Source organism: Peromyscus maniculatus, chromosome 12 (assembly GCF_049852395.1).
Source record: "Peromyscus maniculatus bairdii isolate BWxNUB_F1_BW_parent chromosome 12, HU_Pman_BW_mat_3.1, whole genome shotgun sequence".
Classification (NCBI taxonomy): domain Eukaryota; kingdom Metazoa; phylum Chordata; class Mammalia; order Rodentia; family Cricetidae; genus Peromyscus; species Peromyscus maniculatus.
In genome coordinates this window covers 80,148,005-80,172,285 of record NC_134863.1, presented here as the reverse complement: position 1 = coordinate 80,172,285, position 24,281 = coordinate 80,148,005, and the positions used below count along the sequence as shown (strand labels likewise).

Here is a 24,281-nt window from a genome sequence, read left to right as displayed (position 1 = left end):
AGACTAAGGCTAGCAGAGACGGTACTTAGCCTCTGGACCTGAACATTCCGACGTCACCACATCACTGCAGTATAACCAGAGACGGAGGCAGCTTCTCTTTCCACTGACAAGTAAATAATATAAAGCACCACCACACACGAAGAAAAAGAACCCACCATTTAGCCAAACTATGAGTTTGGAATCATTTCAAGGCTACATAGCACAGCTACCCTGGTTAATTTTCTCTATTCCTCTATTTGAATGTCCTCTGTCCGTTTGTTTTGTTTCCTCTTTGTCACACTTATAAGAAAGCATCGAGGGATCCTCTACTGTGTCTGAGCGCCCTGAAGAAGAGCGCTGTGCCTGCTTGCCCTTTGTGAGATTGTGGGGACGCACAGCAGCAGAGCTCGCCACTGTGACTTCCCCAGATCTGCAGCAGAAGGCATTTCCGGAGGCGATCAGTGCCGGCGCGGGAACGAGTCTGGGCTTGGAGGCGACTGTGCTCCTGTGGTGGCCACCATCTCGCTCATTCTCATCCGGGGGGCCGCCATGCCCCGCCACCCCATCTCCCGAACCCCTGGACAGTCCGCACACTCCGTAGCAGCTTGGTTTGGGTTTCGGTTGCCCGGACAACAGCTACTTCCGGTGGCGGCGTACCGGATTGCGTCGCAGCCTTCCCGTCGCCGGTTCAGGGCGGGCCCTGGAGGACCGGCAAGCTCAGTGTTTGACCGTTGCTCCTGGCAACAGCCACTTCCGCGAGCGTGCGCCGTTCTTCTCCTCACCGGGCGGACGCGTGGGTCCTAGTTCCGGGGTTCCGCGGTTCCGCCACCGAGCAGCAGTTACTCTCACTGCTGTGCGGGCCTGCGGGCCTCGCGTTCCTTGCCTGCCGCCCGGACGCCTCGGCGGGGCCTTCGGCGCAGCCATGGTGGTGCTGCACGTGAAGAGAGGCGACGAGAGCCAGTTCTTGCTGCAGGCGCCCGGGAGCACCGAGCTGGAGGAGCTCACGGCTCAGGTGACCCGCGTCTACAACGGGCGGCTGAAGGTGCAGCGGCTCTGCACAGGTACTGGAGGACGGGGGATGCAGTGAGGAGGGCTCCGGGTTGTGGGTTTGGGAAGAGTTGCAGTAGCCTGGAGGGTGGGGAAGGAGCATCCGGGTTGACCCGGGATGAAAGACCCACCAGCTGGAAAAATCCAGGCTGGTCTGGTACCCCCGACTCAGAAGTGGGCAGCGGGGAAACCAAGCGCAGCCGAGCTAGGATTTGGCCATGCAGAAGTGCGAACTATCTGGGCCGAACGGCAGTGGGAGGAGCCAGAAGATCCAGCGGGACCGTGGAAGGTTCAAGGGTGGAGTGGTAGCCACGGGGAGGGGGTTTACAAGTGAATGCCCTGTTTGAGCTCGAGCCCTGGCTTTGAGACCGCATCAAAAGTGGGAGACACTGGGAGAGCCTCGGGGTTGTTGCCTGTCTCCTTGGAAACACATGTTATATTTGCATCATAGAGAACGCCTTAAGACCTGCTACATTTTTCTCTAATTAAACATAACTGCTTTCATAACAGGCTTCATATTAGATGACATTTTAAAAGCAAAGCATTTAGGGAGAGAAAATTCCGCGTCTTCTTTAGCATTGTAAGTTAAAAGTGTGGTGCAGAATGTAAGAGTTGTGTGGGGGAATTTAGAGCCCACAGATGTGCTCTCCTCGGGCAGGCACCCGTGCTCTGCCTGAGGAAGACGGGGTGAGTCGCACCAGCCCCTCTCCCAAGTGCATAGTATGGGAATGGGAAGAGGCTGTGAACGTTCCATCCACTCACACGACCTTTTCTCCTGTCTTATTGAATTGTTGCAGGTCACATAATGTCTTCCCCATATTACGGAAACACACAGTTCTTAGTGTCTTCCTTACTGGAAGGGAAGGAAGAAAGGAGAAAGGAAGGCGGGCAATATAGCAAGGTTTAAAGTGTGTGTGTGTGTGTGTGTGTGTGTGTGTGTGTGTGTGTGTGTAACTTGGGTGTTGTGACTTTGTTTGTTTGTTTGTTTGTTTGTTTGTTTTGAGACGGGATCTCTCATTGGCCCATAGCAAGCTGGCTGTGCAGCAACCCCCAGCGATGCCCAGGTCTCTACCCACCCCTACAGCCCCACCCCCAGCACACAGGTTTTCGTGCTTTTTTCACGTGGATTCTGGGGTCCAGCTTGGCGCCTCATCATACACAGTGAGTCTCTGTGTGAGGTCCCCGTAAGATGACAGGCAGGTGCTCTCAGCAAGCCCAGATCATAGTGCTGTAAATCAGGACGATGAGGAGGTTTAAGCAGCTGTCATGTCTCTCCCACAAGGTTATGTTAAGTGGAGTCATCTGAGATTCTCCCAGGAAAATGAATGGTAAAGCTGTGTGGATAGGCTGTGTGGATGGGCCATGTGGATGGGCCATGTAAATAGGTCGTGTGGATGGGCCATGTGGATAGGCTGTGTGGATGGGCCGTGTGGATGGATGTGGGTTTTTTTGTTGTTGTTTTGTTTTGTTTTAATAAGATTTATTTATTTATTATGTATACAGCATGTATGACTGCAGGCCAGAAGAGGGCACCAGATCTCATTACAGATGGCTGTGAGCCACCATGTGGTTGCTGGGAATTGAACTCAGGACCTCTGGAAGAGAAGTCAGTGCTCTTAACCTCTGAGCCATCTCTCCAGCCCCCATGGACGTGATTTTTAAATGAGCATTAATCTTGTAACTCCTGAGCACACAGAGCCTTGGGGCGTAGACTCCGGGATCTGAAGCTCACAGTGCTCCCGCTGACTGAGGGTGAGTGGGTGACTTTGTCTGGGATGAAGAAAGCTCTGGCCCGTGGCTGGTGGTATATGTTCAAATAGTGAGCTGGAGAGCAGGCCTGAGACCCGGGAGCAGGCCCTCCCTTGGAGACTAGGTGTGGGTGATCACAATGCGGGGTGTCTGCCCTCCCCTGTTTTCCAGAGGTGGAGGAGCTGGCAGCGCATGGCGTGTTTCTTCCCCCCAATATGCAAGGGCTGACTGACGAGCAGATTCAGGAGCTGAAGCTGAAGGACGAGTGGGGCGAGAAGTGTGTGCCCAGCGGGGGTTCTGTGTTCCAGAAGGACGACATCGGCCGGAGGAACGGACAAGGTGTTGGCTTCTCTCCTCTGTCTTTGCGCATGAAGGCCACTCTTGAAGTGGAGGGGTTTGGGCCAGCGGGATGGGCTCTGCCGGAAAGAGTGTTTGCGTATAAACCTGACCTCCAGATTCCACGATGGAGGAGAGAACCAGCTCCACGCCGTCCTCACATGCACCCTGGCACACACAGGCACGCCCACACTCACATCATATACAAAGTATTTTAGTGTAATTTCCTCATTTCTTTGCAGACTGAGAAAACACTGCACAGTGAAACTCCTGTGCTAAAGCCCAGGCTGAGGCAAGCGGAGGATCTCTCCTCCAGAGGCCGGGCTGCTCCTACTGAACTGCCTCCTTCGTGGGGTAGACAGGCCATGCAAATTTGCCATTTCTGTAGGTCAGAAATGGATGAGTACTGTACCATTCTCCCTAAATTTGGGGACTCTGTCTCCACTGTGCTTAGCTTTAAGCTTGGGAGTTATGATTTGGTGTCGTGTGCCACATTTGGAGAGTTGTCAGGTAAAACAAAGTTGTGTGGGTCAAGTGGGCACACGTATGTAATCCTAGCAAGAAGATTGGGGCCTCCAGGCCGGCCTGGGTACATAGAGACACTCTGACTCAGAACAAACGTGTGCGTGCGTACCTACATTAAGTTTTATTGCCTCCGCCATCCCACTCACTGGCCGCCGCTGTCTGTTTTTGAGCCACAGAGACGGGGTTGAGTCACAGCTTTGTAGCCTGAGAGGCCTGTAGTTCTTCTGCTTCCTTTGCTGGCGCTGTCCTCTCAGTGACTTCTGGCCTGGTTTTTGTAGCCTTCAGCAAATCGCTGAAAAGCCACTGCAGACCTTTCCTCTTGCTTGGGATCTCTACCTAGCTTCCCACATCTCCGTATGTCCCTCTTGCCTAATCCGGACCCGCATGCTCGATTCTCCTGGCCCGGACAGGAGAGTTTCAGAACATTCGGGATTTTTACAAAGGCTGTGTGCTTGACATCTGTCTCCTGTCCTTTTTTAAATAGCTCCAAATGAGAAGATGAAGCAGGTTTTAAAGAAGACGGTAGAAGAAGCCAAAGCCACAGTATCTAAGGTCAGCTCCTGGGACGGACAGACAGATGGACACTCCTGAGGACGGGTTGCACCTCTCTTCCCCAGCTCTTTCTGGTCCCCACCTTTCTGTTGCTCTTTTGTTTCTGTTTTTTTTTTTTTTGTTGTTGTTGTTGTTGTTGTTGTTGTCTTTCTGGGCCTTCCAGTGGCAGAGGAAATGATCATATTTGAGGAGGGCCTTGGCTTCCGTTTCCATGGTGATGACAGTTCCCCAAAGCCCTGCGGTTCCTGCTGAGCAAACAAAGGTTTTTATTGCCTCGCGTGGATGTAGGTTCCCCGAGTACTGGCCGGTTCTTGTGTTCTGAAGAACTCAGAAAGCTAACTAAGCAGGGGAAGTTTTAATGTCGCCCGTAGATGCAGGATTGGTAGAGACGTTTCCTGTAAAGCAGTGTTTTCTGTAATCGCCTTCAGCCTTTATACAAACCTACTTCACAGAGGAAAAACACCACCATTGACGGGCGGATATGCGCCCCTGGAGGAAGAGAGCTGGGGGCTAGAGAGCTGGCTGGTGGATAAAGGTGCTTGCTGCTAAGCCTGGGGACCTGAGTTCCAGAGACCGGAGTTTGATTTCAGGACCCATGCGGGTGGTAGGAGAGAGCTGACTCCCACAGTTGTCCTCTTACTACACACACACACACACACACACACACACACACACACACGCACACGCACACGCACACACACACACACACACACATCACACACACACATCACACACACACACATCACACACACACATCACACACACACATCTCACACACACACACATCACACACACACACACACACGCACACGCACTAAATAACTGTAATAAACCTCGGGTATTTCACTCGCTGTGTTTATCCACACGGGCAGCAGTCGCTGCCACCCACGTTTGCCTTGGCATCGCTGCCACACGCGTCCTGATTGCAGCTCATGATGACCTCAGAACAGCCCAGTAACTGGAAAAGGTGTGAACCAATGTGAGAGGAGGGGCCAGGGCTCCAGGGCCATCCTTGGGGAACCCATGGAAGTCACTGGTTCAACACCAGGCAGTTTCACTCGGCCTTGAAGCCTTAGGGTTTTGACGAGGGTCTTGTTAGATCGGCACTATTGGTCACTGACTGGACTCAGTCTGTAGCTGCTCCGCCCTCCCTGGGGGTTGCAGGTAAAAGTGAGTCTGGCTCACGACCTTTAATTGTGTTTTGGTCTTTCTGGCATGGCCAGCCCTTTTCTAGAACTATCTTAGTCTGTTTTGTTGCTATAACGAGGTACCAATGACTGGGTACTTGATAAAGAGGTTTAGAGGCCAGACGTCTAGGGTCAGGTGATCCTGTCTGTTTGGCCTTTCGTCAAGGTCCCCCTTCCACTCCCACCTGCCCAGGGCTGTGCCTGAGGCAGCCTGCTCCACCTCTGCCTCTTCATCCCCTCCTGCCAATGATGCCGCTGGGGGTGGGTCTGCCCTGAGCACTGCAGGCCTCTCTGATGTCACTCACTGTCTGCTTCTGGCCTGGGCCATGGTGTCCCCAGCCCAGCCCCGAAGTGGGCAGCAGTCACCCGGGCAGCGGCAGCTCTCTGGTTCCTTCTGTGGCTGAGCTGGCAGGGCCTCTGAGGCTCTCATACGGGGACCCACCGGATATTTATTGACTTTTGCCTGGTCCACTTCCAGAAACAAGTGGAAGCTGGAGTCTTTGTTACCATGGAGATGGTGAAAGATGCCCTGGACCAGCTTCGAGGTGCAGTGATGATCGTCTACCCCATGGGGCTGCCACCGTACGATCCCATCCGGATGGAATTTGAGAATAAAGAAGATCTGTCGGGAACTCAGGTGTGCATGGAGCCGTGGGGAGGGCAGGGTGCTAGAACCCGTCCTCTGCCTGAAGGGCCTCCAGGCGGGCTGCAGGTGCCGGGCTGCAGGTGCCGGGCTGCAGGTGCCGGTGAGGTGCAGGAGGCAGGTGCCGGGCTGCAGGTGCCAGGCTGCAGGTGCCGGTGAGGTGCAGGTGCCCGTGGGGGGTGCAGGCGGCAGGTGCCGGGCTGCAGGTGCCAGGCTGCAGGTGCCGGTGAGGTGCAAGCGGCAGGTGCCGGGCTGCAGGTGCCAGGCTGCACGTGCCGGGCTGCAGGTGCCGGGCTGCAGGTGCCAGTGAGGTGCGGGCGGCAGGTGCCGGGCTGCAGGTGCTGGGCTGCAGGTGCCGGTGAGGTGTGGACGGCTTTCCTCTCACGCCTGTTCCTGTGGTTGTGCGATTGACCCCAGGCAGCACTGGAAGTCATTCAGGAGTCGGAGGCGCAGCTGTGGTGGGCGGCCAAGGAGCTGAGACGAACTAAGAAACTTTCCGACTACGTGGGGAAAAATGAGAAAACCAAAATCATCGTCAAGATCCAGCAGGTGAGCGGGCGCCTCTGCTTCCCAAGTCAGTGTTGTGTGTTCCCCTTCCTTAGGATCAAGTTTTGCAGGAAATCTACACCATTCTTAAACCTGTGCATACTTTTAGCCCTGTTGGCCCCAATGCAAAGTAGAAATTTCCTTTTTGTATTATTTCAACCTAAAAAGCAGGTCTACATGCAATAATGTTCCTACTAATGAGGAATTCAGCCAAGAGAGATTCTGGGTCTTTTCAAGCTGCTGGTGTCCTGTGCGGGAGAGGGCGGGAGGTGTGGGGAGCCATCCACCTGAGGTGTGCCTGTCTTGGGCACTCCTGAACCATTCCTGCGTAATTTTGGGAACAAGGCCTGTAGACTTCTGTCTCCTGAAGTGTGGCCCTGAGCATCCTCCCGTCCGCCCTGGGCTCGCAGTGGAGTCCTTGGGAGTGGCCGTGATAGAGATGGCGTCCACTTCAAGTCTTGAGCCCTGGCAGTGCTGGTGCCCACGGCCCCACTCTGGCTTACCAGCTGCTGTCTCCGCTGCTGGCAGGGATAGTTACAACCTCTGCAAGAATGCCTCTGTCCCCAGTTCACTCTGATTTTGCCTCTTCAGAGGGGGCAGGGTGCGCCAGCCCGGGAGCCGATTATCAGCAGTGAGGAGCAGAAGCAGCTGATGCTCTTCTACCATAGAAGACAGGAGGAGCTCAAGGTGGCCGATGGGAAGCCAGCCAGGGGGACGGCAGAGCCGGGGGGGGGGGGGGGGGGGACGACGGCAGAGCCGGGAGGGGGGGGGGACAGCAGAGCGGGGGGGGGGGGGACAGCAGAGCCGGGAGGGGGGGCAGCAGAGGGGGGACAGCAGAGCCAGCGGGACAGCAGTGGGGGGACGGCAGAGCGGGGGGACAGCAGAGCGGGGACGGCAGAGGGGGGACGGCAGAGGGGGGGATGGCAGAGGAGGGGGGACAGCGGGGGGGAGGCTGCAGCCTGCACCCCATGCCCCAGCCATGGGTGGGGTCCTGTGAGGACCACACAGTATCAGGGATGGCCTTTCCGGCTCTCCGAGACTGTAGCCGGCTTTAAACCCTGGAGGTCCCGCTGGCGCGGGAGGTGGGGGGCAGGGAGTCTTCCCTGGGTCTCCAGGAGCCGCTTCCCTGAAATGCTGTCCTGAGTAAAGCGTGTTTGTTTCCAGAAACTGGAAGAAAACGACGATGACTCCTGCTTAAACTCTCCATGGGCTGATAACACTGCGCTGAAAAGACATTTTCATGGGGTAAAAGACATAAAATGGAGACCCAGATAACCAGCCCCCTTCCCTGGGAAAGTAATTATAGTGCTATAAAAGACATGGACGTTTCTATTTTCCAGTTTCTTTTAGTTTGGATTTTTGAAATAAGTCATTCATCGTTTAGAACTTAATAAATACATACTCAAAAGAAAATGTGTCAGTTGTTCTCAGTTTGGGACAGCTGTGTCGCGTCTGAGGATTCTCTGTGGTGGCATCCCGAAGGTTCAGAGAGGCACTTGCAGCCACATCCCTCTTGGTCCCTGTCTTGTGTCCTCATGTGTGGGAGTTTCCTCTGCTTTCTCTGCAAGACCATTCCTAGCTGACTGGAACTTGACCGCGGTGGCCACTAGAGGGCGCCAGCCGCAGGCTTCTCTTTGAGATCAGTGGGGATGGAGTCGGCTTTAAGGCACTGGGGCAGCAGCTTTCCACCCGTGGGTCGCGACTTGGGGGTCACATATCAGATATTCTGCATATCAGATATTTACAGTACAATTCATAACAGTAGCAAAATTGCCGTTATGAAGTAGCAGCGGAATGATTTTATGGGGGTCAGCACACCATGAGAAACTATTGAAGGACTGCAGCATTAGGAAGGCTGAGAAGCACTTCTCTAGGGTGAACCCACTTACAGACCTGACCTGCCAGCCCCGCCCCCAAGGTTAAGCCTGGCTCCAGGTTGGTGCCCCCAACCTGGAGAGGAGTTGTGGGAGCCAGTGGAGGTCACATGACCCGAGTGGAGGTGGCCTGGGGACAGGCTACACCCATGCAAAGCCAGCCTTTCCCTGGAGCCAGCCTCCCACATCTGTGATGAGAACAGGCTCCTCGTCCTCCTGCCCGGGTGCCCCATCAGAACACCCTGGCCCACAGAGCATCATTTACCTAGATGACCCGGACCCCACTTGGGAGACTTGGGCTTCTGGTAGGAGCCATGGGGCTGAGCCCCAAACACTGAGGTCCTCCCAGAGGCCTTGGCCTCCTGCCCTCTTCTATCCGCCGTCACCAAGCTACCAAGCTGGCCCCTGATAGGCCACTTTCAAAGCCAGAGGTAGCTGGCCATGCTTTATGGTTCTGCTCTTTTGATTGGTCAGATTTCGTAACAACCAAAGTTGTTTCTATTTCCCTTACTTTAATTGTAATTTGAAGTTTCTCCTGGAAATGTTCTGGCCTTGGATGACATGGGCTGTTAGTCTCTGGTTGTACTTGGAGCCTGCTGTCTTTGCCATGTGAGGTTTGTGTGTAGACGTTTCGTGCTCAGGATTACGTGGGGGAGTGAGTCAAGGCGTGTGATCACAGCAGAACTCTTTAGGAACTAGTCAGTGTTGCTAGGAACGGGTGTCTTTGTCACCTGTGTGGGCGCTGTCCATGTCCCTACTGGTGACACTTGTTTCACATAACCAGCAGAACTCGCCCTCCTGAGCCCCACTTCTCATTCTGAGGGAATAACCAGCTGATGCAGGCTTCCTGGCATCCCACCACCCTCCTCTGTAGGGTACTTGGTACAGTCCACAACCCTCTCATCCTGTCTGCTTCACACCAGGCTGGGAGCCAGATGCTCACTGGAGTACCCAGAGGTGGGTGGCCCCTCCACAGCCATCCATAAAGGGGTCCACTGGCAGTCACTACACTGTGTTCACCCTCCTTGTGACCCACTCAGGTCACATGGCTGGTGAAGATAGAGCCAGGTACTACTTACTCTCTGAGAGACCCCCCAGCAGACCTTACCATGCCAGACTGTCAGCCTGGCATGAAGTCTTGTTTCTTTTCTTTTTGATCCAATGCATCTTTGGGTCATAACAAAAGGAAACAAAGTAGCTCCTAAGTGCACCAGCTGGCTGTGGCATTGGCCTTTGACACAACTTGATTATTTCTCTGTAACCAATTACTAGGATGCTAGTATTTGACACCACTTAAATTTGACAGCACTTAAAATTCTTTAAACCATCCAACTGTTAGTGTGGTGATTTGAATGTATCTGGCCCCGATAATCTCCTAGAGAGTGGCACTATTTGGAGAAGTGGCTTTGTTGGAGTGGGTGTGGCCTTGTTGGAGGAAGTGTGTCACTGTGGGGTGGGCTTTGGGGTTTCCTAGACTCAGGATACCACTCTGTGTCAGTTCACTTCCTGTTGCCTGCAAGATGTAGGACTCTCAGCTCTTTCTCCAGCACCACATCTGCCTGCAGCTGCCATGCTTGAAGGGTTCACAACACGCCCCCACGGTCGCATATACCAGGCGGATACTTCCGCCTAGCCAATTCCAGTCAGGATAGGCATTTCCGGGTCAGGGCATCTCTCGTAACCAGGATACCCGGCAGACCTGGACACCTCCGCCTAGCAAGCTCCAGGTCAAGATAGCCATTTCCGGGTCAAGGCATCTCACGTAACCAGGATCCGTGACGTTACATGGCCACGTAAGCGCGCAACGTGACCATGTGATCTACACACACACACACACACACACACACACACACACACACACACACACACACGTGGAGTAGTGACGTGACCTGGCCACGCCCCCAGCCGGTTTTTAAAGTAGAGCGCCATATTCCCGGTTCTCTCTCTCTTCTCTCTCTCCCTCTTCTTCTCCACGCACGTGTCTCTCCCACAGGCCTGCGCACTCTGTCCCTTTAACTCTAATAAACTCTATAAGCGGATTCTGTCGTGTTTCGTGACATTTCCTTGCAGGGTAAGAACACAACACAGCTAAATAACTAACAATGCTCCCTGTTATGATGATAATGGACTGAACCTCTGAAACTGTAAGCGAGCCACCCCAATTAAATGTTTTCTTTATAAGAGTTGCCATGGTCACGGTGTCTCTTCACAGCAATAGAAACCTAACTAAGACAGAAATTGGTACCAGGGACTGGAGTATTGCTGTGATCGGCCTGACCACGCTTTTGTTTGGAGGAATTTGGACTTTGGTACTTTGGGTTTGGAAAGCAATAGAATGCTTTAATCACTGCTTAATGGGCCATGCTAGTACAAGCATGGAAGACAGTGGTGCTAAGAGTTATTTGAACTGTGGGGGGCTCACTCAAGAGGTTTCAGAGGAGAAGAATTTTAGTGTGCTACCTAAAGATCATTCTTGTGATATTTTGTCGAAGAAAGTGGCTGTCTTTGCCCTTGTCTGAAGAGTCTGCCTGAGACTAAAGTGAAGAGTTTTGGATTAATTCTGTTGACAGAGGAAATCTCAGAACAGCCTAGTATAGACTCTGTCGTGTGGTTATTAGTGGTAACTCGTACGAAGGTTTATAATGAAAAGGAGCAAGCTGAGCAGGGTAAATCACAAAGTGTGAAATGTGAGGAGAAAAAGAGCACCAGGAAGTTTAATGGAGCTAAGTCCTGCATTCAAGGAGATAAACAGATTAAGAAATGGAATAAAGGAGAGGTGACCTCAGGGCAAGATCCCACCCAGCTAAGTTTCCAACTTGTGAAAAGGGGCTAAAGAAAAGCTTAGAGCCAGGTGTGGTAGGGCACACCTTTAATCCCAGCACTGGGAAGGCAGAGACTGGCGGATCTCTGAGTTTGAGGCCAGCCTGGTCTACAGAGCAAGTTTCAGGTCAGCCAAGCAGTGAAGATGTAATTGAACAAGAGGCCCATGTTCCAACCTCAGTAAGCAGCAGAACTTGTCAGCTTTAGCTACGTGGTTCTGGCTTTAGAGTTAAGGATAGAATAGAGGAGTTATGGAATAAAGCCACTATGGCCAGGCATGTGTCAGGGGTGTCCCTGAATAGAGGCCCAGAGAGGCCATGGCATGAAGCTGTGAAGTTGAAACCTGGATTGCCTAGGAGACCCCAAGATGTTGGAGATGCCAGAGTCATGCCATACCTGCCAAGGAAAGCTGCTGACAGGGAAACCAGCCCATGAGAAAGGAACGTCTTGCAGTCAACAAAGCTGAAAGGAATTGAAGTTGCAGAGTTGGAGTTTGCCCGACTGGTTTTTGGTCATGCACTGGTCCAGTATTTCCTCAGTATGCTCCCTTCCCTGCATTTTGGGAGTAATGTGTATCCTGTACCATTATATGCTGGAAGTATGAGATCTGCTTCTTGATTTTGATTTTTTTTTTTTTTGGTTTTTCGAGACAGGGTTTCTCTGTGTAGCTTTGCGCCTTTCCTGGAACTCACTTGGTAGTCCAGGCTGGCCTCAAACTCACAGAGATCCACCTGGCTCTGCCTCCCGAGTGCTGGGATTAAAGGCGTGCGCCACCATCGCCCGGCCTTGATTTTGATTTTTACCAGGGATTACAGCTAAGAGATTGTATGATCTCAGAAGAGACTTTGAACTCTGGACTTTAAAACATTGTTGAGACTGTGACAGACTATGGGGACTTTTGAAATTGGACTAAATGAATTTTGCACTATAATACTGTACAAGCTAATGGGGGCCAGGGAGTGGAGTGTGATAGTTTGAATGTAATTGGCCCCTATAATCTCATAGGGAGTGACCCTATTGGGAGGTGTGGCTTTGTTGGAGTGGGTGTGGCCTTGTTGGAGGAAGTGTGTCACTGTGGGGCGGGCTTTGAGGTTTCCTAGACTCAGGATACCACTCAGTGTGTCAGTTCACTTCCTGTTGCCTGCAAGATGTAGGACTCAGCTACTTCTCCAGCACCACATCTGCCTGCATGCTGCCATGTTCCATGTCATGATGATAATGGACTGAACCTCTGAAACTTGTAAGTGGGCCACCTCAATTAATGTGTTGTCCTTTATTAGAGTTACTGTGGTCATAGTATCTCTTCATAGCAAAAGAAACCCTAACTAAGATGGCTAGCGTCTATCTACCAGGGTTCTGTCACAGATCACCTTGTCCCTTGGTCACTCTGCTGCAGGAATGTGCCATCCAGCTTGTAATTAAGTGCCACATGCTTAGGTATATGTCTGGAGTCTTGGCCCTGTGACTCCATTTAGAGCCTGAGCAGGGACCCTTCCAGAGACGGTGAGACTAGATTCCAGGACCCATCCATGTGGTAGAGGGCTTGGGGAGAGTTAATGGTTCCCAACACATATGTCTAGTAGCTCCAATTTCAGGGACGTCTGACACCTCTGACCTCCATAGGCATCTGCACATGTGCACTACACACACACACACACACACACACACACACACACACACACTTTTAGATTTTCAAGGTATTTGAAATGGATTTCTTCCTCTGTTCTGATTCCTAATACCTAGAATACACATGTAATGGCAGGAACTCCAGCAGTCATCTTGGGCTCGGTGCTGGCCTGGGTGAAAAACAAAGCCACATATGGTGGAGCCATAAGAGAGGAGGAGCCTGGAACCACAGCACCGAGGCCTCCTTTGTCCAACCTACCTGGAATAGCAGGCCACCCATCTTCCTCTCCCCGTGCATGCCTGTCCCTGAGGTGTCCAGCAGGGAAGCAGAGAGAAGCCAGATAGGAATGGAGAGAGTGGTGTAGGACTCTAGGAACAAAGGTGCAAATTCTCTGGCTTGTTGTGCTCAAGCATTGAATAGACTAAAGAGGGATCCTACAGAAGAGTTCGACTCTCGAGAAAGGGGCCCTCTCCACAGCACCATGTTGTCTGATTGACAACTGGGATCGTTCATTCCAGATTCAGTTTCTCATCTGGCAGTTCTGATGTGATGCCATTACTCCAAGAGCAGTCCGACCATCGACACCAAGAAAGAGGCAGTGTCTTAGTTTCTTTCTGTGGATGTGACAAAATACTCTGACTAAAGCAAATAAACAGAGACAGGCCTCGCTGTAGTTCAGTTCCAGGTTCTGTCCATCCTGGGGGGGGGGGCACAAGGCAGCAGGGGCTTAGAGCAGCTGGTCACATGTCCACAACAGAAAAAGAGCAACCGTCCACCAGTTTGCATGGCCCAAGATCTCCTGCCTAGGGAATGGTGCCGCCCTCAGTGGGTGGGTCTTCCTGCCTCAATTAACAAAGTCAAGATATATCCCCAAGGACACTCTCAGAGGCCCACCTTTCAGATGATTTTAGATTTTATTATATTGACAACACCAACCATTACAGACTAGGTTTGTAGCTCAGAGGTAGAGCGCTTGGCTAGCATGTGCAATGGCCCAAAGCTGGAAAAAAATTAGACAAATAGTATCCAAAATAAAGAACAATAAGAAACAGCTCAAATTTAAAAAAATGATCCCAGGAGTTATTCGGGTGGAAATAACATTTATTGGATGAATAGCAGAGTAGAATTTACTGAGCTAGATCTCATCCCCATTTCTCCAGGACCTTGATAGACTGAAAAGCCAATGAGAGGAAGAAAGCCCTGTTCATGAAGCGCTGTCAAAACCCTTTGAGAGGAGCAGATGGTGTTGTCTCCATGACAACGATGAGGGCCAGAATTTAAAGGTGTTGATGGATCCCTCTCACACAAGAGTGCCCGGCATGACAGCCTGACACCTCCTCAGACTGGAATTATGGGGAGCTGACAGATGACAGTGTGTTTGAAAAGGAACATTTATAGAACACCTCGTACTGAGCAGATGATGACGGTGGGAACCTGTGCTTCGGCTCCCGTGGACTGTCTCGGGAAAAGCCAGTGTGATAAGGTGGGAGCAGATGGAAATCTCTCCAGAGCCCAAAGTAGTCAGCCATCTTGGCGGGGTCTAGCGAGTCAGGAGGCCCTGCCGCCAGCACACTCCCCTTGATCCCTCTAGGTCACATTCCTAAGACACCAAACATGTCAGCCTGCGTATCATCTTCAGCTGCCCAAGTGCAGAAAAGGGCATTGTCCTCGCTGACAAGGTGTATTTCACATCTCACACTTGACTTTCAAGACCTTGAATGAATTGTGTTGAAATAAATGTTCACCCTTGGGTTTAGTCCAAGTGTGTATGGTCTTGGTCCCAACAGTGTTTTTCTTTCTTTCTTTTAAAAGAATATGAAGAGTGACTGAAAAGAGGGATTTAGAATGAATGGCATTATTCATCATGTCTTATAAAATGGAAGGGGTAAATGCTATAATATTTCTTAGGGAAATGGATTTAAGGAAAATGAGATTCAGAGCCCAGGACCATTTATTGCAATGTGACATCAATGTCCTTGTGAGCCTCCCTGTTCAAGTCTGAGTGGGCAGGAGGTGGTAAGAGGTCAGGGTGACCAGCCACCCGGGACTTCCCAGAACTGGTCCCCCAGTCTCAGTACTTCAGAGCCTGGGTTGTAAAAAAGCCCCTACCCCAATGATCTGTGAAGCCCAGTTACCCTAGTGGGGCAATGATAGCTGTGAAAAAGCGCTCCATGGATCCCATCCAACCAGCCAGGGCAGGGGGACCACATTTCCTAGAAACCATCTTCACAGGGTGTCTACATCATACCCTGGATCAAGTTCAAAATGCAGGGGTGTACAAGGGCTTGAGAGACCCCACCCCAACTCTAAACTCACGGGGAGACGCCTGTCACTTTCGGGACTGAAACCGGTGCCGTCAGCACCAGGGCTGTGTGGCCCGAGGAGACTTTGGCAGCTCTAGATGGCGGTCGCCATTCATCCGATGGAAGCGCTCACGACCATGCGTGCATCATTTCTCTCCGCTCTTTGGCTGTGGACGTGACTGGACGTTTTGAGTTCCCACCACTCTGACCTCCCTGCTGGGCCAGATGGCAACCGAGAATTGTGAGCTTTTAGGGTTTTTATCACCGTACCAGAAATGAAACCAAAGCATCTTCTGAGGTCAGATTCTGGATGGACAAGGACCAGGGACAGGAGGTGCCGGTCCCTCCGCTGCTGAGACCTTGCTGCATTCTAAAGACACGGAGCAAAGGGCTGTCTGACATCCCTGAGCAAAGGTGTCTGTGAGCATGCCCGCTCTGCTTTTCTGGTTAGCCCGTGGGTAAAGAGCGGGCCTACTCAGCAGTCAGTTGATATGCCCAGAGTTGCTGCTGCTCTGCCTCCGTCCTCCTGTGGTGCCCATGATCTTGCTCTCCAGTGACAGCTCATCTCCCATGTGCATGCACACCGAGGCGATCTGTCTCCTCCTTGTCACCTTCAGAGCCCTCGATTCCAGCGACTTGCAAGCCACCATTGATTGACACGAAGCTCCAGCCGAAGCTTCCAGGACACTGTGGTGACACAGAGACCTATGTCAACTCCTGTCAGTCTTGCTGTGTGGATAATGATGCCTTGTCCCTGTGGAGCACAGAGCACCTGTCAAAGCCAGTCTTTCTTACTTCACTGAATCTTCATCCCCATCCCACAAGAAAGCCATGGACACCGGCTTCCTCTTTCCTGTAACTTCAGGGCCCCAGAGGCTTCAGTGCAGTTCACAGTCCCTGGGGGAGCCACTTGGGACAGGAAAGCATCCCCAGAGCTTAAGTATGGTGGGTGCCCACAGGGCTCTCGATTTGCTGTCTCAGTGGGAGTCAGAGAGGCAGGGAGAGGGTGGCAGGTGGCCAAGAGTGAAGGACCTGTAAGACATTGCTTAGGGCCAAACACCCCACTGTGGAATGGGTCCACATAATGAGCAAGTGGTACTGGGCTTCGGGACGCTCAGGAGGGAAGCAGACCCGGCTCTAGCTGCTGTTCATGGGCGAATGCTGAAGATGTGGATCCACGGGACCCACACTCCAAAAGCACATCTCAGCGTCTTTTTCTGTGAAATGGTGTCTAACCCAGTTGGTTCCAGACTTACGGACTCAGTTGGGTCCAGACATACGGACTCATGCTATGTACATTTCTGCTTCAGCCTTCTGAGTAGCTGGGACCGCAAGCATGTGCCACAAAGCTCAGGATTCTCAGTGACTGGGGTAGAGAGTAGAATCCATCTTTTCAGGTATCCTGAACCAGTATTGAAAAGTCCTGGCCGGGTGGTGGTGGCGCACGCCTTTAATCCCAGCACTCGGGAGGCAGAGCCAGGTGGATCTCTGCGAGTTCAAGGCCAGCTTGGTCTACAGAGTGAGATCCGGGACAGGCACCAAAACTACACAGAGAAACCCTGTCTGGAAAAACCGAGAAAGAAAAAAAGGAAAGAAAAAGGAAAGTCCTGGGCATAGGCTGCACATGGCCTCTACCAAGGGCCGGGTGGGGCTTGGCCAGGGAAGTCTGAGAACAGAGAGTCAAACCCACAGAGATGACCTAGCGTGATGCTCCCAGAAGCCCTGTTCTCTCCTCAGCATGTCCTAGAAGCTGGGATGTTGTCTCTTTGCTGTGTTCTCTTCTGGTGTGACTTCATGGCTGTGTCCTGGTGTCTGCCCACACAGCGGGCGAAGTGAGGTGGCCATGGATGCAGGATAAAAGACAGGAACACAGAGTCCGGGAGAATGAACCAGGAGTAGCCGTGAGCTGTGTTTTAGGAGCTTGTCGTGGGCTCCACCCACCCTCATCACCAGCCAGCCTCTGCCGCTGTCCAGGCCTGGACATGCTCTCCCAGGGTAGCTTCCAGAGCCCTCCTGTGGGCTCTGTCTCATGTGCGCTACACACACACACACACACACACACACACACACACACACACACACACACACACTTTTAGATTTTCAAGGTATTTCTTCCTCTCTTCTAATTCCTTGCCTCGAGCTCCTGAGAGCTGAGGGTGCCCTGGGTATCTGACTCAGGCATCCAAAGTGTGAAATGGAGGATTCAAGAGCAGGAGTCAGGGGACCTGCTCTCAGATGACAGCCAGAGGTCCCACAGTCCCAAGAGCAGCCAGACATGTCAGAGACGACTCATCTGACTGAACCGCAGGCACACCAGCACCTCTTACTCCCCTTGCCTACGCCGTCCGTGTGGTCTCATTGATTCTGCTCTGAAGCGATCGATGAATGCTGCTCCTCTGCGTAAGTTCAAAGGCAGCGCTGAGTGTGGGCTCCCGCTATCCCATCGACATCTGTTCAGTCGGAGACCCGGGTTCTGAGAACGGAACTTCACGGTGCTGCTGACTCTGACCTCCAAGGACGACCACGACTTTCCTTCTCTAGACGAGCTGATCCAGAACAGAGCCACTTGGGGTGGGCTGTTTCCCATGATGCTGAGGCAGGTGAGTGAAAGACAGAGCAGGCAATTCTGAAGGGGTTGAGGTGGGGGTGATGCGGAGGTGGGGTGTGGTCGAGACCAGGTGATGCTGAGGTTGGGGTAAGGGTGAGATGGAAACCAGGTGACACTGGGGTGGTCGGGGTGATGTTGAGTACAGGCCAGGTGGAATGGTCTTTTTTTTTTTTTTTCCTAGCTGCTGTTCCTCCAACCAGCAACCGAAGTCAGACTCTCTCTGGTTGGTTCTCCCTTACAGCTCTGCCTTTTCTCCACCCGCCATGATGGTGCTGTCTCTCTGTCCAGGTCCTAAGCACAGTGCCTGACATTGAATGACTAACAAAAAGATAAATGGATGGGGACAAGGGAGGAAGCTGCCAGCCTGCCCAGGTCTTAAGTACAGAGGGGGATGCTAGGGAAGAACCATTCATCCCAGAGTTCATCAGTGGGGTTAATATCCACCGGATTTAGCACATGATGCCCAATATTAGGCATGAAAAAAATTAAAAAGTTGATAGAAAACAGGGCCATGGGTTTCAAGAGTATAAGGTAAATGAAGAATTGGTTGTGGTTGGGACTGGAATGGTAACACTGTGTTCAAACCTCAGTGCCCCATTCAAAATAATAATAATAATAATAATAATAATAATAATAATAATAATAATAATAATAAGACATGGTGGTGCATACCTTTGATCCAGGAGGCAAGCAGATCTCTATGGATTCAAGGCCAGCCAGACTTATAGTGAGAGCCTGTCTTAAAAAACAAACAGGAGCCCGGCGGTGGTGGCGCACGCCTTTAATCCCAGCACTCGGGAGGCAGAGGCAGGCGGATCTCTGTGAGTTCGAGGCCAGCCTGGGCTACCAAGTGAGTTCCAGGAAAGGCGCAAAGCTACACAGAGAAACCCTGTCTCGAAAAACCAAAAAAAAAAAAACAACAACAAAAAACAAACAGGAGCTAGAGAGATGGATAAATGGCAAAGAGCACTCGCTGCTCTTCCAGAGGTCCTGTGTTTGGACCCTAACAGCCTCATGGTGGCTTACAACCATTTGTAGCTTCAGATCCAGAGGATTCAACACCCTCTTCTGACCTCCACAGGCACCGGGCGTGTACTTGGCACACAGACATACATGTAAGTGAAACACTCATATATATAAAACAAAATAGCCTTTTTAAAAATAAAACCACAACAAAATCACCTGGAGCTATTCTGAGTTCAGGCACTGCCGCAAACACACACACACACACACACACACACACACACACACACACACATACACACACACACACACACACACACACACACACACACACACACACACACGCAATGCCAAGTTCCACCGCAAAGGCGTATCACGTTCCCTCTGTTCAGTGCAGGCAGCGCAGGGCTCCACAGGATGGCATGGGTCCTGCCTTAGGGGCTTTGGAAACAACTCCCCACACCCTCTGCCTCTGAAGCAACTATTGGTGTAACTGTTGAAAACTATTTACGCAAAACCACAAAGCATCACTTAAAAATCACTGGAAATTACCCTGAGGGTGCAGAGTAAATGGAAAACATTTCCAAGAAAAACAAAACAACAACAACAAAACCCCCCACTGATCTCAGTAGGAACAGGGTCAACCTATCGTGTGGGCCACAGATGACCTCCCAGCTCCCTGTGACTGGAGCTGTACCCCCGGGCAGCCGCAACCAAGAAGACAGGGTTCCCTCTCTCCAGGCCCCAGTCAAGGGCTGTAGTTTCATCCTGTTAAGGGCAAGCCACTGGAAACCCTAGGTTGGATGAGACTCTCCCAACGCCCCCACTCCCAATCTCTCCCAGGCTTTGGGTTATGCTCCTGAGGCCTTCCTCATCCTCAGGCAAGCTCCATTGGGAGCACGGATTGCAGATAGGAAGGGTGAAGAGACCTGGGCCTGCCATCCCAGCCCTGCGTCAGCACTCTCCCAGGCCGGTGCCACTCCGGGAGAGGTGTCGATTCTCCGCTCAGGGACGCTAGAGAGGACTTCTGCTCCAAGACAGAGGCTGCCCTGCTGGTTCTGCTGGAGGGAGCTGACTTCATTTGGAACGGAGCCTGGCAAAGTGCAGGCATGCTTTGGGGCACCCGTGAACCATGGCAATGGAATAATGAAGCAATCCAGGGCCAGCAACTCCAAGACACTCGTAGCAACAAGTGGGATGTGGCCCCGCCAGCACTCAGAGCCTCAGGGAAAGAGCCAGCTAAGAAGGGCCTCTAGGGAGTTCATACATCCCCGAGGGCCAGAAGCCAGTGCACAAGCCCTGGGCTGCACCCACTCATAATGGTTGTGATCTGTGTATTACTTCACAGCCTCAGTTTCTACCTCCTATAAAAGCACAACACAATGAATCTTTATCCTTTTTTTCTTCCCAATTCATCTAATGAGATGTTACCCCAAGGGCCAGCGAGACGGCTCAGTGGGTAAGGGCACTGGATGATCCCTGGACCCCCCATGTTGGAAAAAGAGAACTGACTCCTGCAAGTTGACCTCTGACCTCCACATGAATACCATGGCACATGCACACACAAAATAAATGATAAATAGCTTTTTAACTGAAAAAAAAAAAAGGAGACATTATCTCTGTGTATAAGCTGGGTGAGAGAACGGAGACTCCAGAGGAAAAACTGGTCAGCTCATGTGATTCCTCCCCAGCTGACCAGCACCCACCTGACTTTCCCAGGGTCCGGCAGCACTGGATCAGAGGTCAAGTTCTGAGGAAGGAAGTTTGGAGCTCATAGCAGGGAGGCAACTCACTGGGGTTGCAAATTCTTCACAGATTAGTTAACAGATTTTCTCCCAAGGTCATTGTTAGCACGGAGAGAGCATTTTCCTCTCTCCCTCAGTGAGGTAATGTCATTTGTTCATACATGCCCCTAATTGGGCTCCCTCCCTTCCGCAGAGAGGACAGGAGTCTTTTCCAGGTCAGATGCATGCTTAGTCATCTGAACACAGTCCCCTCCGCCTCCCTTCATCTTTCCCGGGCTCGACTGTCTTTGAGACGATAGGAAATGACAGCTTCCATTTCTCTTTTCTTGAAAGCACTTGGTTCGCGGAGTCAAGAGCTCGGAACAGGGAAAGTATGATGAATCCGTGGGTGCCATGCAATCGGAAGTGACCAGCCTTCCTCTCTTTGTTCTGCCGGTCTAAGCTCACGATCGCACGGGCAGTTCCCTTAAAAGCAGGAAGACAGTATTTCTACCTCAAGATAAGTTCTCAATTGGATTTTCTGCTGAAGCAATTGGAAAGAAATGCAATTAGGCTGTGAGCAACCTTCAAGAAAAGATTGGGGACCTTTTAAAATAGGGCTGTGCTGGAAAGAATTTGTCAGGCCCATGACGTCCTTTGCAAAGGTGAGACTAATTAATCTTAAAGCCCTCGCAGGACTCACACAAGAAACAGCTCTCTAAGAATGTCAGCTTCAGTTTCCCCAAAAGAACTGAGCTGCAATTTGGCAATTTCCAGGATGTCAAGATTAAGCAAATAGTGACTGGCAATCTTTATTATTGCTATTAATTATTAAATAATAAATAACTCCAGGGCAGGTATGGTGGTGCTTGCTTATGTCATAGCACTTCGGAAGCTAAGGCAGGGGGATTACAAGTTCTAGGGAAGCCTGAACGGCAGAGTGACACTGTCTCCAAAAAATCTTTTAACTGATAGATCAAAAGAAACAGCTATCGTGCATGTGGATGGAGTACCTTGAGATGTCCTCCTCCTCCATATGACAGCTTCACGGGGCAAACAGTGGGGAGCCTTTCTTCTAGCTGGTTGAGACACAGTCCGTAGCTCGCTGCCCTCCTGCTCCAACTACCTCCCCCACCCCTCTCATTCTCCCTGACTTCTCTGACAGCCACCCTTCTGTTCCAGCTTGTCTGAGAGCAACATTTTCTATTTCATGCAGGAGCGAGAGAGTATAATATTTGTGTACCTGGTTTATTTCCTAGAACCAGCCAGGATGACTATTCCCGGAGCCACGGGTATGCAGCTGGGCTCACTTCCCTCGCTTACTCAGAGGAGCCTACGTTCTTCTTTTTCTTCTTCGTTATGTCTCTTTTTTCTTCTTTCAGATGCTTGTCCTAGCCGTACTTTCTGGGACACCCTGGGCTTTTTTACTCTTTTTCTATCCAATTATGTCCCAACCCCAGCTTCTGCCATGTGGCAGCTTACTAACAGCCTGATTTTTTTGTCTCCTCCTCATCTCCATCCTCCTCCTCCAGACAACGGCTGAGATTCACAGCTTGCCTGCCCTGTGGTGCTTCTTTTAAACTCAATAAAATTGTTCTCAAGCTTAAAATAAATTAGTAGACAGTCAGAGGCCAGTGTCTGAAGTCAAGATCACCTTCTGGCTCTGGGTCTCTTATGCTGCCAGAATATTCTTTCACCTCCAGAAGATGGTAGGTGCCTCTGGCCTGTCCCCAGGTTCTTGTAGATTTTCTCAATCTTCTCAGGGGACACAGGAAAGGAGGCGACAGCAGCGGTGATGACCCAGAAAATGTTGGTAGTAGCAGCTGCCACAGGATAAGTCATGCGTTGCAAAGCAAACAGAAGCCAGCGCTGTAGGGAGTGTGTGGCCGGGACAGGAGAAGGGACTTAATTCCTGAAGCCCAGGACTCTGTGGGGAGCAGTTTCCAGGAAGTTGAGAGCCTGGAGCATCTTCATGCTGAGGCATCAGGGTCAAAAGATAGGTCAGGTGCCAGGGAACACAGGAACCTGAGCTTTGGTGTGGGGTATTTTCCTGTGGATTTGATGTCTGACCACACCCTCGGTTGACGAGGCTGGAGAACTGTCCATGGCAGTTGGGCAGATGTCTAACTTAATACCGTAAGACGACTTTATCCAGTGGAGCTATTGAGAACATCACTGCTGTGTAGCTGAGAGGATGTGAAATGCATCTGGAGAAACGGTGAGCTGACTTGAAATTGTATTATCAGTTTGTTCGTGTGTTTGTTTGTTTGTTTGTTTTGGAACAGGGTCTCACATAGTCCAGGGTGAGGATGTAGGTAGATGAGGATGACCCCCTATCCTGATCCCTCCCCTCCTGAGTGATAGGATTTGAGGCATGCACCACCTTGTGGTGCTGGGAATGAGACCTCAAGCTTTGGGCAAGCAGTCTATCAACTAAGCTGGATCCATACATCCATTTTTTCTTTCTTTCTGGCAGTAACTTGGGTTTGAACCTAAGTCCTCATGCATGCTAGGCAAGTACTACCACGGTATGGCCCCAGCCCTAACCAGTGTTTGCCATTGTCACCATCATCAATCATCATCATCATCACCATCATCAGTCACCATCACCATCATCAATCACCATCATCATCAATCACTATCATCATCACCATCAACATCATCATCATCAATCACTATCATCATCATCAATCACTATCATCACCACCACCACCATCATCATCATCAAAGAACTACAGGGATTGAAACTAGGACCTCATAATGGTAGATAAGTTCTTTGCCACTAAGCTGCACCCAAGTCCTACTATTGGGCTAAGAATCATTTAAATCACCATGTGGCCTCAGAGTGGGTATCACAGCCCCACATTGCCAACACAGGCACTTAAACGTGTTTCTTGTACTTTCTCTGGGAAGCCCAACATTGCTTCCTGTCTAGAAAATGTGCCCGCTGATTTACAAAGGGAGATGGTGGCCCCAGGATTTTCAGTTGACTTCCCAGCATCTCTCTTACGTAGTTGACGGGCATCGGGGCTCTTCGCTTGCCTACTTTGCAGCTGTGGACCGGGGTCACTCCTGGCATGCACTTGGAGTAGTTAGGATTTCATCTCCAAGGTTACGGTACAGTCCTGGGATGGAGTGGACCAACTCCAGCGGTCAGGTTTACAATGAGCTTCGTAGACTCAGGTGGCCATAGATCCGGGCTATAAGTACCTTGCTGTCTTAGTCAGGGTTCCTATTGCTGTGAGGAGACACCATGACCACAACAACTCTTACAAAGAAAAACATTCCGCTGGGACTGGCTTAGAAGTTCAGAGGTTTAGTCCACTATCATCGTGCAGGCAGACACGGTGCTGGAGAAGGAGCTGAGGGTTCTACATCTGGATCCGCAGGCAACAGGAAGAGTGTGACCTACTGGCCAGGCTTAAGCATCTGAGACCTCCAAGCCCAACCGCAATGACACACCCCCTCCACCAAAGCCACACTTCCTCCGACAAGACCACACCTCCTAACAGTGCCGCTCCCTATGAGCCAGTGGGGGCCAGTTTCATTCAAACCACCTCTTGCCAAATCTGGGCTTGGCCTCTGAAGTCCATTTGTGGGAAAGGTTACAGTGGACTTGGCCACAGAACCCAAGGCCATTCAGACCTGCACACTTGCCTCCAAGTTCTGCAGACAAAGCTTTTCCTGTCCCACAAACTCTGGGTTGAGTTCTTCCCCTCACTGGCTGTGCCTGTGCTGTCTCTGTGCTAACTCCCCACCCCACCCCACCCCCACCCCCACCCACCCCACCCCCACCCC

General features: G+C 51.4%; 1 protein-coding gene and 1 long non-coding RNA gene across 3 annotated transcripts; one reads left to right on the top strand and one right to left on the bottom strand.

The window, feature by feature from the left end:
* The first annotated feature begins 669 nt into the window (after positions 1-669).
* On the top strand, positions 670-7,977 carry Cfap298 (cilia and flagella associated protein 298). Its single transcript, XM_006983542.4, has 7 exons — positions 670-1,040; positions 2,947-3,114; positions 4,121-4,188; positions 5,854-6,012; positions 6,436-6,567; positions 7,156-7,251; positions 7,729-7,977. Exons 1-7 carry the CDS (start codon positions 902-904, stop codon positions 7,837-7,839), a joined length of 873 nt encoding a protein of 290 aa, XP_006983604.1. The 5' UTR covers positions 670-901; the 3' UTR covers positions 7,840-7,977.
* A 5,803-nt stretch (positions 7,978-13,780) lies between these two features.
* Positions 13,781-24,219, bottom strand: LOC121821780 (uncharacterized). Of its 2 annotated transcripts, XR_013043858.1 has the most exons (4): positions 22,138-24,219; positions 20,466-21,024; positions 18,469-18,531; positions 13,781-15,942 (listed from the first exon to the last, which is right to left on the bottom strand). It is a non-coding gene; the product is annotated as an uncharacterized LOC121821780 (long non-coding RNA). The 2 variants fall into 2 exon arrangements; XR_013043859.1 differs by lacking the exon at positions 18,469-18,531.
* Positions 24,220-24,281: the final 62 nt, after the last annotated feature.

Excerpts from the sequence above, each read along its gene's own strand:
- Cfap298 (XM_006983542.4), top strand. The coding sequence starts at position 902 with ATGGTGGTGCTGCACGTGAAGAGAGGCGACGAGAGCCAGTTCTTGCTG. Across the intron at positions 1,041-2,946 it reads GGTGCAGCGGCTCTGCACAG|AGGTGGAGGAGCTGGCAGCG; the intron begins GTACTGGAGGAC and ends CCTGTTTTCCAG. Across the intron at positions 6,568-7,155 it reads TCATCGTCAAGATCCAGCAG|AGGGGGCAGGGTGCGCCAGC; the intron begins GTGAGCGGGCGC and ends TTGCCTCTTCAG.